The sequence below is a fragment of the Liolophura sinensis genome, chromosome 9 (genome assembly GCF_032854445.1).
Source record: "Liolophura sinensis isolate JHLJ2023 chromosome 9, CUHK_Ljap_v2, whole genome shotgun sequence".
NCBI classification, from domain to species: Eukaryota; Metazoa; Mollusca; class Polyplacophora; order Chitonida; family Chitonidae; genus Liolophura; species Liolophura sinensis.
The window spans coordinates 5,075,848-5,093,090 of record NC_088303.1 but is presented as its reverse complement, the minus strand read 5'-3'; the positions used below and the strand labels follow the sequence as shown (position 1 = coordinate 5,093,090).

The window sequence follows — 17,243 nt, the reverse complement described above, 5'->3', positions numbered from 1 at the left end:
GTTGATGGCATAATAAAATGTTGAAATACTGAGTTAAAATGAAGCTTTTGTCTTTCAGAGTGACACTACTTGTGTATTACGTGAAACTAATCAGTTGATCTACTGAAAGCTGCTCAGATGAGATGAACAATTAAAGATGATTATAATTTAGCTCTGCCTAGCTGTGTGAACCAGAGCAGGGCCAATGTCACAAAACACAAAAAGTCCAGTAATCTGCTTAAGTCAGTAGTTTTTTGGCCCATATGGAGTGTTTCTTGACAAAACTTAGTTCTGGACAAAATTTTATGGCATTTACAAAAGATTTTCATGAAACGAATTGTACACACATTACACGAATGAAAAGAAAGAAGAACTACAGTATGATACAAAGCTGACACAGTCATGGGACTGACCAGAGCCCCAGCATAATGTAGCCAGGCGTGGTCATTGTTGAAGTCTCGTTTGGCTGTGTGGTACGTCTGGTAGGAAAACTCGTACATCTGGAAGAGGAAGGCCAAGTCTCCTAGCCTCCTCATCTGTAGCTCAGGGGCCTCCACTGTGTAGCTGAAACAGGAAACAGTTCCAACCGGTTAAGTTAACAAATACCTCACAGGCATCCAAGTTCTAATATTTCCACTCGTCCACATTTATGCGTTAGAGCAGATGATTATTTCTTAACTAGAAAGCTAATTTGACAAGGGTGTTTCTGCTTACACAACTGTGGTATTCTGATTGGTTGTCGCTCCTCCTGTAGGCTTGGTGCCTCCCAGCCACTTCCTCACACTGAAGATTGACCTGTGAATCCCCTTCCTCGATGTCAACTAGAAAACAACCAAACAGCAAACCTTCTCTAACTTCTTAAAAACCAACATCAACAGCTAGGCATTTCATCTATTCAGCTAGGTATTTCATCTATTCTTCTTACGTGAAAGCAGACCTAATTTCACCCAAATTATCTCCCCTCCAAAAGCAGAAGAAAAAAAATGACTCCTGGTATTGTGGACAGCAATGACTACAACTGATGACACACAATGTTACTGGTTTTGTAGCAGGTGATATAAGATAATTATGATGTACAGCATGTTGTCATGCTTTGTTTGTCACTGTGATACAGCTGAAATATTGCTGAGGTGGTATTATGAGATAAACATTCATTAAATCATAATTTGTTTATGACCATGAAAACATACAAGAGCATGAACTGGTCTTAAGTCTTTTACCCTAACCATATGTATTTATCTATTTGAGAATTTTTGCTACGCTCAAGATTTTTTCTCTTTTCCTTTGATAACTCAGTTGAAGATGGAGGAAACCAGAGTGCCTGGGTTAAACCACCAACATTTGGTAAGTTAATGATACACTTTCCCACAGGGTGATATACAGATATGCACACCATGTTCATGTAAGTGGCTGATGAATGCTGGACAGCACAAATGCCCAACCCAGTATTGTCAACCACTCAAATGTCAACAGTGAAACACTGAACGTTAGGCAAGTGACACAAACAACATTGGTATGAATAATGTGGAATACTGTGAAGTACTTATTTTCACGTAAAACTAATTTTCGTGCACTTTGCGGTCAATAATTTACCGCGAAAAAGAATTCCACTGAAAAAAATTCCAATATCGAATCATATAGGTGTGCTGCAGATAGTAGCATTAATGAAGTGAAATCTCTGCCACGCTGGCAGGAGTTGCGCTAAGAAATCCTGGCAGACCAGCTAAATTTTAACAGCAGGAAGGAAACATGAGGGTTTAAGTATATAGTCTGGTGCTCAGGCTTGGTGGGTATAAAACAAAGTGGGAGTTCAGTCGTCTTTAGTTTGATCACTCTTTAGTATGTCGGTAAAGTGAAAGCAAAGTATAAACCAAGTCTGATACAAGCTATACCATTGGCTGTGTCTCTCCTATGGCCCAATGTGTGAGCCTCTAACAAACTGTGAAGTGTGTACAACAACACAATGGCCGTTTGACAGCTGTGGCAATGTTAGCTGTTTCTGAGTGGCTACATAGGACGATTAAAACCGAAAACACTGCAAAACTAATAGTGTTGCTTGATAAAGAATGAATGACTGGCACTTATAATGGTGAAATGAATGTTTTGTGTTAAACTGCTCAAAAGGTGACAGGTCACTTTGCCAGCTGATTAAAAGTACTCATCAATGGCTCAAAAAGAAGTGAAACCTGCTTGATTACTGCTCAAGGTAGGCGCAAAAGTAATCTTCTTATGTAGTGATAATCTATCCCCCATTGTTTTAATCTCTGAACCAGATCACGAGGATTATCGACACCGCAGGAAACAAAGGAGGATTAAAGCCACCCATGATGATACCTGTTTGATGTGCTTGAGTAATTTCTGCTGTATTAGAACTTGGAAAATTAAGCAGTTTTAAGATCGTTTTCAGTATTCCTTTGATTAAATAAAATCAAGAAATTAATTCCCTCGAACATATTTTTGGAGTAAATCAGCGCAATTAAATTCCAGTGAATACTAAGTACTCTACAGTATACTCTACATGATAGAGCCTACATATACATGTAGCATTCATTTTATTTATTTATTTGATTGGTGTTTAACGCCACACTAAAGAATATAAGAACCCACGAACATCTGCGGTTGCTGGCAGAAATTCCCATGCACAGCCAGAGAGGAAGCCAGCACCTAAATGCAGCTCAACATTATAACACTGACCTGATCATTAAGTATCCTCATTGTCCTCTCTGCCCAAGGAATCAAAGATCTCACAGTGAATTCGTGCATAAATATGCGCAGCCTGTCATGATCACTGATTGTCAGACAGGCTCCATGGGCCAGTGTCTTGGATTTGTCGCTCACTTTTTTATTGTATTGGTTCTGCCCTGAACCGCCACTTGCTGAAATCAGGTCCCCAGTAGCCAATGGGGAGAGAGGTTCTTCAGAAGCTGACCTTCCACTGGTGGACATGATATTGTTTAGAGCCAATGGGTGGTCAATCACCTCTTGTCCCGAGGAAGATGCTGCAGAATCTAAAAAGGAGAAATGACTTTACAACATTTTGATTCATAAATTTGAAGAATCTCATCGCCCCAAGGCATCCTGTTGGTCTTAGATGCTGTTAAGCCTTACTTCAGATATATAATGACATATGGTATATACCCTATTTCCTCAACCATTTCGCATATGAAACAGCAACCTTAAGTGCAATTTAACTGGATTATGGAGACAAAACGATTGAATGGATCGGCCAATTTTAGGGCTTCACAAAAAGTATTTAATCAGTCTACACAGAATAATGCCTTCAGAATATGCTTGAATAAACACCTTGCCAACACAAGAAAAGGATAAAGAATTACAATGTATATATTTGTGCTGAACTAGTTTTCAGACAATACTGTATTTATACTGCTTCTGACTTGCCATGCAAAAGCCAACAGCAGTTTTCCAGCCTGAAAATTTGGACAGAATAAGAGCAATGTGAGTACCTTCTGTAACCTCTGTGGCATCTTCTATAGACTGCTGCATGATGGAATTCTCTCCATTGGTGGCGCCCTCTACCAGCCTTGATGGAAATGCTGAGTCATCTGGGAAAACTGCAGTGCTGGCATCATATTCTGAGGAATCCTGTACAATAATAAAATGAAAGGAACCTGGAGAGAACGAGACAAGTTGGTGTGTAAATAAAGAAATAAGTATCTGGCCCGACAATAGCAACAGTCAAACATAATATACAAACATATACACAAGTGATCTAAATAATCATGTTTCTCCAACGTTTGTTTGACAATCGCAGGAAAGTCTACAAACAATACAACATATCGTATAAGACCATCAGTACATCTTCTTCAACAATTTTGTGGGTTGAGATTAATACATCTGGGTACGCTGGCGCTATCTCCACTAAGATCTGGATATGGCTATGCCATTATAAACTTCACTTACTGATGACACTAGATAGGCCTTGATAATAGAAGACTCGGTTTACAAATATACGCCCCCCCCCCCCCGCCCCCTTCCCCCAACTCCAAAAAAACAGCTTCATTTTCAATGGTGTGATAGTCGTACCAAGCCAGCACTTTAAACATCTATTCCACAATTTAAAAATATTGTAAAAAACCCTAAAACAATTAATGACAAAAACTGAGAAATTTGACTAACGAAATATGAATAACATCGAGATGAAAGTGACAAGAGTAGCTGCTCCCATATGCACATGTGGTAATAAAAGAGGTGAAGGAGACTGCTTTGGAGTGCCAGAAGTACATGTGTACAGTATCATGCAATAGCCACCGTGGTATAACACATGGAATATTCTTTACACAGTACAACACAGCACAATGTCAAGAGGACAAGCATATACCTTCAAATAAAAGAAACTGAAGAACATAAGAACATGACAACATGGCCAAGTACAGCAGACTAAAATCAAAATGTAACCATCACTATGAGCTGCTAAACACAGACTGGACCCAGGCCCTCCACAAGACGACTGCGACAACAGCCCCCTGTAACCACAAAACTTACCCAGGATATGAAAACACGTTGAAGGGGTTTTTTGTTATTGCCCTGTAAGTGCAATCATACATCAGAGTAGTTGTCAATGTATGAACATTAAGTAGGGACCACTGTACTATACATGTTGCCTACATCTGACAAATGCATCTTGTATAACACTGAGTTTCCACAAATGACATCTTCATCACATCGTTTGTGCCTAACTGAACAGATTTTAGACATCATGTGATTTACCAATTTCAATAGAACAGCATGTCTTTAAGGCTCCTCGAAGACTTGCAAAGGCCCCATACTGAATAGTAATCAATGTCACACCATATTTTATAAATATTTCAACAAAATCTCTAATGGGAATTGGTATGGCATTTGTAATATATTTGCATTTATATATTTGTAGTTATATTATTCAGCGATAACAGTAAAATTTCTGAATTTGCTGTTTTTTCTCCTTCATCCCAAAATAAACCTTTTCTATCTCCCCCCTTCTCCTCCAGATGAATATCCTAAATGATTATACATTGTTCATTTCCTTTGTTTCACCAGTTCAAAAACAACAGTTCACATATAGGAGCACTGATAGGAACAGAAAACCCAGGACATTTATATTATCACAATGTTATCACTACGTGTGCAATGCACAGAGTATAAGGTTATAAACTGCATGCTGCTTATAAGAAATTCATAAACTGTGGCATTGGTAATATTGTAACATGAACACAAAGAAATGATAACTGACACCGTTTATGATTATTAAGTAGGGGGACAAACTATGTGTTCTACGCTCCACACCAGTCTTTAATGGCTCAGTCACCATGAACACACTTACACTTTCCACAGGTTTGGGAAGGAACTGGCTCCATGGGTCAGGGATGTTTGTGGGGTCATTCTTCATCGTTTCAGCAGTCTGCATGGATCGAGAGTTGATCTGCAGTAGATGACACACATTTGCTCCGAAGGTCGACTTCATACTCTGATAAATAGCTTCAGCCCTGGTAACAAAAAGTATGTGTGCACTGTCAAACTAAAGGAAAGACAGAAGCATGTTATGCAGTACTGTTCAATTATATTCAATTATACCACAAATACCACAACATTTATTAACACAGTATTTCTACAGAAGTTTTAAGCATGCAATGATTAATACACAGCACATTTGTCATGAGCTTCCAGACACAATATATGTACACAAAACTAATGACTCCTCGTCGTCATGACTGAAAAATTGTTAGGTACGGCCTAGGGATTCATTCATTCATAAAGTTCCATTATGAAATCAGCAAATCACTGTAATCCAATACATCCTTTACCCATGACTACATTTAAGTTACTCATGCACTCCATCCTTTAATATGACTAAATTTCACTGTAACTCATCCAATCCAATCCTTTACCCATGACTACATTTCACAGTTACTCATGCACTCCATCCTTTACCTATGACTACATTTCACAATTACTCATGAACTCCATCTTTTACCCATGACTACGTTTCACTGTAACTCATTCACTCCATCTTTTACCCATGACTACATTTCAGTTACTCATGCACTCCATCCTTTACCCATGACTACGTTTCACTGTAACTCATGCACTCCATCCTTTACCTATGACTACGTTTCAGTTACTCATCCACTCCATCCTCCACCCATGACTACCATTTCACAGTTGCTCATCCACCTTGTCATTCACCCAAGATTACCATTTCACAGTTACTAATCCACCCTGCCATTCACCTATAACTACGTTTCACAGTTACTCACCCACCTTGTCATTCACCCCGACTATGTTTCACTCACTTTGCTTGTTCTGACTCCACAACACGGTCACTCATCCTCCTGCCATTCACCTATAACTACGTTTCACAGTCACTCATCCACCGTGCCATTAACCCCGACTATGGTTCACTCACTTAGCCTGTTCTGACTCTACAACACAGTCACTCATCCTCCTGCCATTCACCTATATAACTACGTTTCACAGTTACTCATCCACCTTGTCATTCACCCCGACTATGGTTCACTCACTTGGCTTGTTCTGACTCCATAAAACGGTCACTCATCCTCCTGCCATTCACCTATACAACTACGTTTCACAGTTACTCATCCACCTTGTCATTCACCCCGACTATGGTTCACTCACTTGGCTTGTTCTGACTCCACAACACAGTCATTCATCCTCCTGCTTTTCACCTGTATAACTACGTATCACAGTTACTCATCGACCTTGTCATTCACCCCGACTATGGTTCACTCACTTAGCTTGTTCTGACTCCACAACACAGTCACTCATCCTTCTGCCATTCACCTATAACTACGTTTCACAGTTACTCATCCACCCTGCCATTCACCCCGACTATGTTTCACTCACTTCGCTTGTTCTGACTCCACAACAGTCACTCATCCTCCTGCCATTCACCTATAACTACGTTTCACAGTTACTCATCCACCTTGTCATTCACCCCGACTATGTTTCACTCACTTAGCTTTTTCTGACTCCACAACACAGTCACTCATCCTCCTGTTATTCACCTATATAACTACGTTTCACAGTTACCCATCCACCTTGTCATTCACCCCGACTATGGTTCACTCACTTAGCTTGTTCTGACTCCACAACACAGTCACTCATCCTCCTGAAATTCACCTATATAACTACGTTTCACAGTTACTCATCCACCTTGTCATTCACCCCGACTATGGTTCACTCACTTAGCCTGTTCTGACTCTACAACACAGTCACTCATCCTCCTGCCATTCACCTATATAACTACGTTTCACAGTTACCCATCCACCTTGTCATTCACCCCGACTATGGTTCACTCACTTAGGTTGTTCTGACTCCACAACACGGTCACTCATCCTCCTGCCATTCACCTATATAACTACGTTTCACAGTTACTCATCCACCTTGTCATTCACCCCGACTAAGGTTCACTCACTTAGCTTGTTCTGACCTCACACCACAGTCACTCATCCTCCTGCCATTCACCTATATAACTACGTTTCACAGTTACTCATCCACCTTGCCATTCACCCCGACTATGGTTCACTCACTTAGCTTGTTCTGACTCCACAACACGGTCACTCATCCTCCTGCCATTCACCTATATAACTACGTTTCACAGTTACTCATCCACCTTGTCATTCACCCCGACTATGGTTCACTCACTTGGCTTGTTCTGACTCCACAACACAGTCATTCATCCTCCTGCCATTCACCTATAACTACGTTTCACAGTTACTCATCCACCTTGCCATTCACCCCGCCTATGGTTCACTCACTTAGCTTGTTCGAACTCCACCACACAGTCACTCATCCTCCTGCCATTCACCTATATGACTACGTTTCACAGTTACTCATCCACCTTGTCATTCACTCCGACTATGGTTGACTCACTTGGCTTGTTCTGACTCCACAACACAGTCACTCATCCTCCTGCCATTCACCTATAACTACGTTTCACAGTTACTCATCCACCTTGCCATTCACCCCAACTATGGTTCACTCACTTAGCTTGTTCTGACTCCACAACACAGTCACTCATCCTCCTGCCATTCACCTATAACTACGTTTCACAGTTACTCATCCACCTTGCCATTCACCCCGACTATGGTTCACTCACTTGGCTTGTTCTGACTCCACAACACAGTCACTCATCCTCCTGCCATTCACCTATAACTACGTTTCACAGTTACTCATCCACCTTGCCATTCACCCTGACTATGGTTCACTCACTTACTCACTTAGCTTGTTCTGACTCCACAACAGTCACTCATCCTCCTGCCATTCACCTATATAACTACGTTTCACAGTTACTCATCTACCTTGTAATTCACCCCGACTATGGTTCACTCACATAGCCTGTTCTGACTCCACAACATAGTCACTCATCCTCCTGCCATTCAAATATATAACTACGTTTCACAGTTACTCATCCACTCTGCCATTCACCTTGACTTTGTTTCACTCACTTGGCTTGTTCTGACTCCACAACATCGTGAATGAGAACATAATACTTGAGGATATTTGGACAGAACCACTTTGGCAATTTGCCTGAGGCCTGATGTTGTTGTTGGTGCTGTTGTTGAGACAGGGCCTGAAATTGGCTGAGAGGGTCAGAGTGACCCGATGACACCACTATCATACCTGTGACTGAAGTCAAGGAGACACAAATTTTATGACATTCATGTAAAATACACATTACACAGGAAATACCCGACTTTACAGGTAATTTTAAAAACTTAAAAAGTAGTAATGAAATCCCAAGGTGCATTTGACACACTTAAGATTTCTTTCAAAATATAAAAATGAAATCTTGTTCTAATAAATGAACACCCACAGAGACATTGTAAATGTCTGATAACAGTAAAGGTGAACAGGTTGGGACTGAAGACCATTAGCATGCAGAACTATCTTTTTTTCCTGATTATGAAACTGATCACAAATACATACTTTCTTAAAATCCTATTCATGATATGTCATACTTACATGCAAATCTCAACAAAACTGAAACCTAAGAACTATCATCTAACTCAATTTGAAAACTAAAAAGCTGAAACAGAACTGATCTTACTTCCATTTGACTACACTCATTAAACAAATCAATATGAGAAACGACACCGTGTGAATGTGGCTTTAAGTTAAAATGGACATTTCAAAAAGGTGAACCAAGGGACAAGGAAACAAGGATACAGGCCAGGCAGTGGTTCAGAAATTCATGATCAGATGGCAGCATCAACTGTAAGAAACATTCCCGAAACGCTTCAAACCATGGTGTGGAGGCTGTAATAGATAAAATATTACTGGTACAATCACAAGTGACACATAGCAGAGTACCGAATGAACAACACTGACCAGAGAACATTGAACAATTAATTGATAGTGTTATCTGATACATGTAAATCCATAAATTCTGAACACATACTCAGTCTTAAACACCAAGACGTACAAAGGCAAAAATCATGTCAATTTCATAAAAAAAACGATGGATAAATGAAACCAGCAACTGATAAAGCCAAGGGAGTTGAAAAAAAACATGGGATTACATTATAAACAGCATCATTACTCACTACTAAGTTGAAGGTCATAATCTCCCACCACAACAACATTTCCTCTTCCCAGGGGCTCAGCATTTTGAGGGTAGGCATTTGACACAGCGTCATTTATCATCTTTCGAGAGACAGCCAGCTGTGGTGGCTGACTGTTCATATCTCTCACCATTATCTTGAGGTTGCGTATGGTATGTGGGACATTATTAGGGTCCCTCACATGAGCTGAAACAGAGCCAAATAATAACCGAATTATGTAAAAAATGAATTGCTGAAATTTCATTCACAGTGAAAGAGTAGGATTACAAATTAAGTACTTGCAATGGAGTGATAGTATACATGTGAATTGGTTTTATTTTTTTAAAAGTTATTTGATTGGTGTTTTACACCGTACTCAAGAATATTTCACTTATATAACAGCGGCCAGTATAATGGTGGCAAGAAAACGAGCAAAGCCCAGGGGAAACCCACGACCATCTGCAAGTTGCTTCACACCTTCCCCCATACGACCAGAGGAAGCCAGCATGAGCTGGACTTGAACTCACAGGCAACTGCATTATGAAATTGTATCCCATTCATAGCAGCTTGTAACAATAACAATCAATAAACTACAAGGCCAAGGAGAAAATGTTAGTTTGAAATATTGCGTTTTATTGTGGCCATTGAAAGCAGCTGCAGCCTCAAACTTCAAAGGCCACTGTCCATGAATGGGTGCTAATTAGACCAAGGCTGCTCTGTTGTGGCGAGTGTAGCAGCATGCAGCCTGGAATGCAAATGTGGCATGTAATGAAAGTACTGTTAGATAACATGTTAATCTGGATATCAATCTTTTCAGAGTTTCAGCAACCTTGTCCGAGTATGATACTTTAATGGATTATCATTATAAAACTTTGTGGTGAATGGAAGGGGAGATGCTACATGGATTTGAGCAGCTAAAGGTAAGTGGAGTGGTCATTTGGGCCGTTACCTGTTCCACACCATTGAGAAAGCATTGGTGGGTCTCTGACGCCAGCCATGAATATGGGGTATCCAAACATTTCTCAAACAACAGTCAATGTACTCGGACTACAGCAACCTAAAGTCAAATATGCTTTGATGTACGATGAACAACAACTTAATCGTCCCTTAACTTGCTATTTTTCTTATGTGGCAGACAACAAACAGGGAAGATATTCAGTATAAACGAGAGTTTCAAACTGACAGCAGAGTTGAAGAACATAGCTATGGACCCGCCCACTACCCACTTGTCAAGGGAATCCACGTGTTTTGGCTCTAATGTCACATCAATCAGTTGACATCTGGAGGAACACCACGTTCAGATAACTACTCTGGTGGGAATTTCAACAAACAGTTGTTAGATTCTATGCGGATTTGAATGCGAAAGATGTACGCAATATTCACCTTCAGTTGTCAATCGACAGAACGGTTGAATCAGCTCCACGAAGGACAAGTTGTTTTTCTGACACAACGATTCAGCGTCGTTGCCACACAGAACTGCAACCTGTGGGCAGAATGCGCTTCTGAATAAACTCCTGCGGGGTCTGTTTGCACTGAGCCATTTTTCAGCCTCAAATTCTAGCTTAATTATGCCAATATTTATACACACTTTCAATCATGACAGAACTTCGTTCCGTAGAAATCCATCTTTATCAAAGTGCGACGTTTGCGCAGGTGACAGATAGATACGCGTAACTTCCGCTTCCTGCAGCATCAAGGGGAAGTAACAAATGTGTAACTACATTTTCGCGTGTGGGTCGTGGTGCCCTCCGGGACTGCTCTGACGTTGGGTTTAGCAAAATTTTTTCGACCAAGAATGGCCAACGTCAGAGCGTGCTCCATTTAAAAACCTGATACAGCTACCTGCCCTGTCAATATGTCGATGTCGAGGCTGTACTGACGTTTGCATTAAGCATCACCAAGTAATCTCGGGGCCTATGGGACGTTGGAAATAACAGATCAACATTGTACTTAAGGTGAATCGACAGACGAAAAGATAAGGACAAAAGTGTATGCAAACTTAAGGCGGTGGAGACGTATTTGATAGATAATTTTTGTCTCGAACACCGTGACACACTGCCACTACATCTGCATAAGGTTTTATTAGGTTTGGCAAGATTTTGTTCGACCATGGATAGCCCTAATACGTGTAGGCCTACGTGTATACAATGTCAACAGTCCAGAAGCCAAGGAGCAGAGCGTCTGAACTGGGGAGCAATGAGGGCATACAAATCGTCGTTTCAAATCCTGTTGGGGCCAGAGGAACCTGTGGAAGCACCTTCAGAGTACCGTTCTGTGAGATAAGAAAGCCGACTCGCGACAAGACGATGTGGCTCTGCTGCGAGATCTGTGATTGTTTGGTGAATTCGCAATATCAGATGGGCATCCACATGGAAGGGGTAAAACACAGAAAAACATATCTCAGCAGCAGTCGCCCACTGGCTTACCTAGCCACATGGAGCGCTTGTCAACCAGTCACAATGGGTTGGGATTACTGTGGTTCCGCTGAGAGATCTGCGATTGTGTGGTGCAATCGCAATATCAGATGGGCATCCACATGGAAGGGGTAAAACACAGGAAAAAATTATCACAGCAGCGGTCGTCCACTGGCTTACCTGGCCACATGGAACGCTTGTCAACCAGTCACAATGGGTCGGGATTACTGTGGTTCTGCTGAGAGATCTGCGATTGTGTGGTGCAATCGCAATATCAGATGGGCATCCACATGGAAGGGGTAAAACACAGGAAAAACTTATCTCAGCAGCAGTCGTCCACTGGCTTACCTGGCCACATGGAACGCTTGTCAACCAGTCTTAATGGGTCAGGATTAGTGTGGCTCCGCTGCGGGATCTGCGATTGTGTGGTGCAATCGCAATATCAGATGGGCATCCACATAGGTGGGCTAAAACACAGGAAAAACTTATCTCAGCAATGAAGAAAGCAGCATGGATTGCTTGCCAACCAGTTCTGACCAGTCGAGATTAGCAGAGGGGTTGCATGACCTACCTCTGGCAGTCACATTTAGAGTACCCATGTAAACAGGACTTCAATATAGCTGACTGTATGTTGTTCTATGAGGATGATGGTGTCGTGTGTAACCACTCTACATCTAATCCACTGCTCCATGCTTCCTCCGCAATCTTCCAACCAATGGTTGGGTATCCTTCTACCCCTTGCACATGGAAAATGACAAGTTCTGGCAGCAATCACAAAGCAAATTACCCCCGCTCCACAACCTATAAAGGTACCAATAATATATGCTCATGGACATCTTGTGTCTTCACTTCACCAGAGGAGAGCAGCTTAAGAACATGTGGAAATAACATTAGTTTATAAGATGATAGTGAAATGGTGCTTTACAAAGAAGCACCGTTTTAATGATTTAATCGTTGTAAGGACTTTTTACGATTTGCAAAGGAAGGAATACACACTTTCTTATTGCAGATAATGCTATATGTATGTGTTGTAAAAAAGAAGTGTTTAAGTTTTTTAAGATTTACTAAGGTTTGATTATTTGGTCTATTCTTTGAAAAGTTGTATTTGACACCCTGGCCTGAGTAGACATCTTCATTTCAACTAGCAGCTAGAACTTAAAATCATTCTAAGAACTTTTTACAACTTGCGAAGGAAAGAGTGCAAACTTTCTTTGATCATACTGTATATTCATGTTAGAAACTGTTTGTTTGAAGATTATGTAAGATTAGATTTTTTTCCATAATGTGTATATTTTGAAAACCTGTTTTCAACACCCTGTCTTGGTAGATCTTTTCAAAGAATTTTTCGCTCATTTTGAATTTAGTTACATTACTGTTAATGAAAAACCAATGGTTTGTATATTTATTTGCATTTTGTACCATCCAGTAGCTGTTGTAATTCCTTTTTTGTTTATGCAAGACAGGTTTGCAGATTTGTATTTTAGAATGTAAACATATTTTCAGTTTCATATTTCAAGTTTTTCAATCTGATGTTTACAGAACCAGTGATACACTGTTGTGTTGCACTACTTACACATGCTGAACATGTATACTCTGTATTGGTAAGTATATGAAGTGTGAAGGTTACTTCAGGATGATTTAGAACAAGTGTAAACTTGAAATCTTGCTTGGGAGGCTGACATGTACATTGTGACTCGGTGTGACATGAATGCTATACCGATTGTTCGAGCCAGAATGTGCAATGTATTTGATGTTATTTTTGTATTGATCTGTTTGCCATTATTTATGCATGCATATTTTAGTACTGATGTCGTTAATTTTAGGCATCCGATCCTAGTATAGGTACATGAACATGCTGCTTGTGCATTCCAACAGTTATTTTATAATCGGTGTTCAGGTGTTATCTATCTCATATATCTAGTGTGTGTTGACAGGTGGACTGAAAGGCAAACATTGTAATGGAAACATCTTAATGGACAACTCGTAAAACTCCGGGGGTATCAAGATGGTCCAAAGCTTCAGACTCATTTATTTATTTATTTGATTGGTGTTTTACGCAGTACTCAAGAATATTTCACTTATATGACGGCGACCAGCATTATGGTGGGAGGAAACCGGGTCGAACTCATTTGTTCTTTCCTCTATTATGTCACAGTTAATGGTGTATAAGTGTTCATAAAACATATATGAAGTGCATGCACACTGCAACATCAAAGAAAATCATGCGTTCACGGTTCTGGACCTTCTGTCTTACTCAAGTGTCACATTGGTGGTAGAGGGTATAACTTACCATTTTATGTATGAAAAAACACTTAATCTGTCAAAGATGTGAAGGCACATATAGGTAATATAATATATATATATGTAAGTATGCATGGGGTTTAACGTTGTACTTAACAATTTTTCAGTCATGATGATGAGGAGTCATTAGGTGTGTGTACATATACATGTATTGTGTCTTCTTGGCGCAGGGCGAGTCCATGCTACCAAAGTGCTGCCTCCATTGAAGTATCATACCAAGGACATCAGACATGACACCCCACACGGTGACATTATACTGACACCGGGCAGTCATGTTTCCTTGCTCTAACCTCTCAGTGCTGAGTGCCAAGCGAAGCATCAGCAAGTACCATTTTTAAAGTCTTTGGTATGACTCGACCAGGGTTTGATCCGGAGGTGCAAATACATAAAAGTTCATATGCTCAAACTCTGAACTCCTCCGCCTGACATCTTGTGAATGTTGTCCAGTTCGTGCACAAGTTTTTATACCTCCAAGACATCTAATATATTGATACTTTCAACCATCCGGGTTCCTTGCAAGAAGCAGTACGTGATAAATTACATGGGCGAAATGTTAAAGGTTTTAATGATTGTTAAAAGTACTACAGGACATTGAAACTGTCATATCTGAAGGCTAGATACATGTTGATTTCTTTTCCAGAAAGAGTTTCACACCTAAAAGCTATATTTTTCATTTTTTATTTCTCACCTAAGTTAAACTCACTTTGCTTTCACTTCCAGTACTCCAGTCATTTATCCATTTATAAGCATTACCCTAATCAGTAGCGAAAAACTGTACTGCTTTGTCATGCAAAAAGAAGAAAAACCACCAAGCAAGAAGATCTGACACAGGGACACTGCAACCAAAAACCATACAAGGCACCCCCCCCCCCCCCCCTCCCAAGAAAGCAGATTCTGCCAAAAGCTTTGGATTCTAGTTCACATCTGGATTGGCTTTCGTATAAGCACTCAACAACTTCAGGACATCGAGCATAGCGCAGCTCTTAATTTCCATACATTCTGCAGAAATTGCGGCTACGTAAAACATGGTAATTTAGCATGAGCTTTAATGGAAGAAAATCTCTGTTAAATGTTGGGCTGTTTTTGACTGAAAAAATGATGAACTGAGGTAGCCAGTAGACCTACAGATACTGATTAGTTAAGAGCAGTTGTGATTCTCCTATCATATCTGTATGAAAACTTTTTGTTGTGTTCTAGTTATTTGCCTTTCAAGTGCTAGGACCTACGAGGATGGTGCGGGTTAAAACTCGGCCTTGGACATGGAATTTGTAGATTGCCCCACCTACCCTGTTTGTTTGATGGCCTTGCATGGTGACAATAAGCCGTTGCCTTGCATGGTGACAATAAGGTGCCCTCGTAGTGTTTTGGGGGCCTTGCATGGTGACAATAAGGTGCCCTCGTAGTGTTTTGGGGGCCTTGCATGGTGACAATAAGCCGTTGCCTTGCATGGTGACAATAAGGTGCCCTCGTAGTGTTTTGGGGGCCTTGCATGGTGACAATAAGCCGTTGCCTTGCATGGTGACAATAAGCCGTTGCCTTGCATGGTGACAATAAGGTGCCCTCGTAGTGTTTTGGGGGCCTTGCATGGTGACAATAAGCTGCCGTCGTAGTGTTTTGGGGGCCTTGCATGGTGACAATAAGCTGCCGTCGTAGTGGTTTGGGGGCCTTGCATGGTGACAATAAGCCGTTGCCTTGCATGGTGACAATAAGCCGTTGCCTTGCATGGTGACAATAAGGTGCCCTCGTAGTGTTTTGGGGGCCTTGCATGGTGACAATAAGCTGCCGTCGTAGTGTTTTGGGGGCCTTGCATGGTGACAATAAGCTGCCGTCGTAGTGGTTTGGGGGCCTTGCATGGTGACAATAAGCCGCCGCCGCCGTAGTGTTTTGGGGGCGGTGCATGGTGACAATAAGCCGTCGCCTTGCATGGTGACAATAAGCTGCCGTCGTAGTGTTTTGGGGGCCTTGCATGGTGACAATAAGCCGTCGCCTTGCATGGTGACAATAAGCTGCCGTCGTAGTGTTTTGGGGGCCTTGCATGGTGACAATAAGCTGCCGTCGTAGTGTTTTGGGGGCCTTGCATGGTGACAATAAGCCGTCGCTTTGCATGGTGAAAATAAGCCGTCGCCTTGCATGGTGACAACAAGCTGCCGTCGTAGTGTTTTGGGGGCCTTTTCTTGGTGACAATAAGCCGTTGCTTTGCATGGTGACAATAAGCTGTCGCCTTGCATGGTGACAATAAGCTGCCGTTGTAGTGTTTTGGGGGCCTTGCATGGTGACAATAAGCCGTCCCTTTGCATGGGGACAATAAGCTGCCGTCGTAGTGTTTTGGGGGCCTTGCATGGTGACAATAAGCCGTCGCCTTGCATGGTGACAATAAGCTGCCATCGTAGTGTTTTGGGGGCCTTGCATGGTGACAATAAGCCGTCGACTATGTTTGTGTGTCCTATTCGGCAGTCTAACATCACTTGTCTTCTACCAATATCAGAAGACTTACCTTACTGGTGGTTTTACCCTGGGCACTCTAGTTTGCTCCACTATTGAGACTAGCCCCAGGCCATCATTTCTTGAGTATGGCATTAAAGGACAATAAAATAAATGCATAATTTGAACGCGTGTAAGAATGTAAACAGTGTTGTAATACTAATTAAATACCGGTACCGGTATTGCAGACAAAAGGAATGAGTGAGTTGTAACACTAATTAAATACCGGTACCAGTATTGCAAATAAAAGGAATGAGTTGTAATACTAATTAAATACCGGTACCAGTATTGCAAATAAAAGGAATGAGTTGTAATACTAATTAAATACCAGTACCGGTATTGCAGACAAAAAGAATGAGTGAGTTACATTTGTTTAATTTTCTGAATTATTTTTGTCTTGCCTGTTTGTGATTGAACACGCTTGGACAGGGGATTTGGGACATTCTTAGAGAGTAGATTTGGGACATTCTCTGACACAATTTTGGATGTTCTGAGACAGACAATTTGA

The 17,243-nt window shown here is 41.1% G+C and overlaps 1 protein-coding gene across 1 annotated transcript in view; it reads right to left on the bottom strand.

Annotated features, from left to right (window-relative positions):
• The window catches only part of LOC135475867 (trafficking protein particle complex subunit 8-like), a 34,605-nt gene extending 23,525 nt beyond the window's left edge, over positions 1-11,080 (bottom strand). Inside the window, 10 exon segments of the mRNA XM_064755814.1 lie at positions 393-543; positions 694-800; positions 2,674-2,987; positions 3,444-3,582; positions 5,300-5,462; positions 8,445-8,619; positions 9,166-9,255; positions 9,543-9,746; positions 10,923-11,040; positions 11,042-11,080. Of these exon segments, the coding sequence (XP_064611884.1) occupies positions 393-543; positions 694-800; positions 2,674-2,987; positions 3,444-3,582; positions 5,300-5,462; positions 8,445-8,619; positions 9,166-9,255; positions 9,543-9,746; positions 10,923-11,040; positions 11,042-11,080 (1,500 nt within the window).
• Between the last annotated feature and the right edge of the window lie 6,163 nt (positions 11,081-17,243).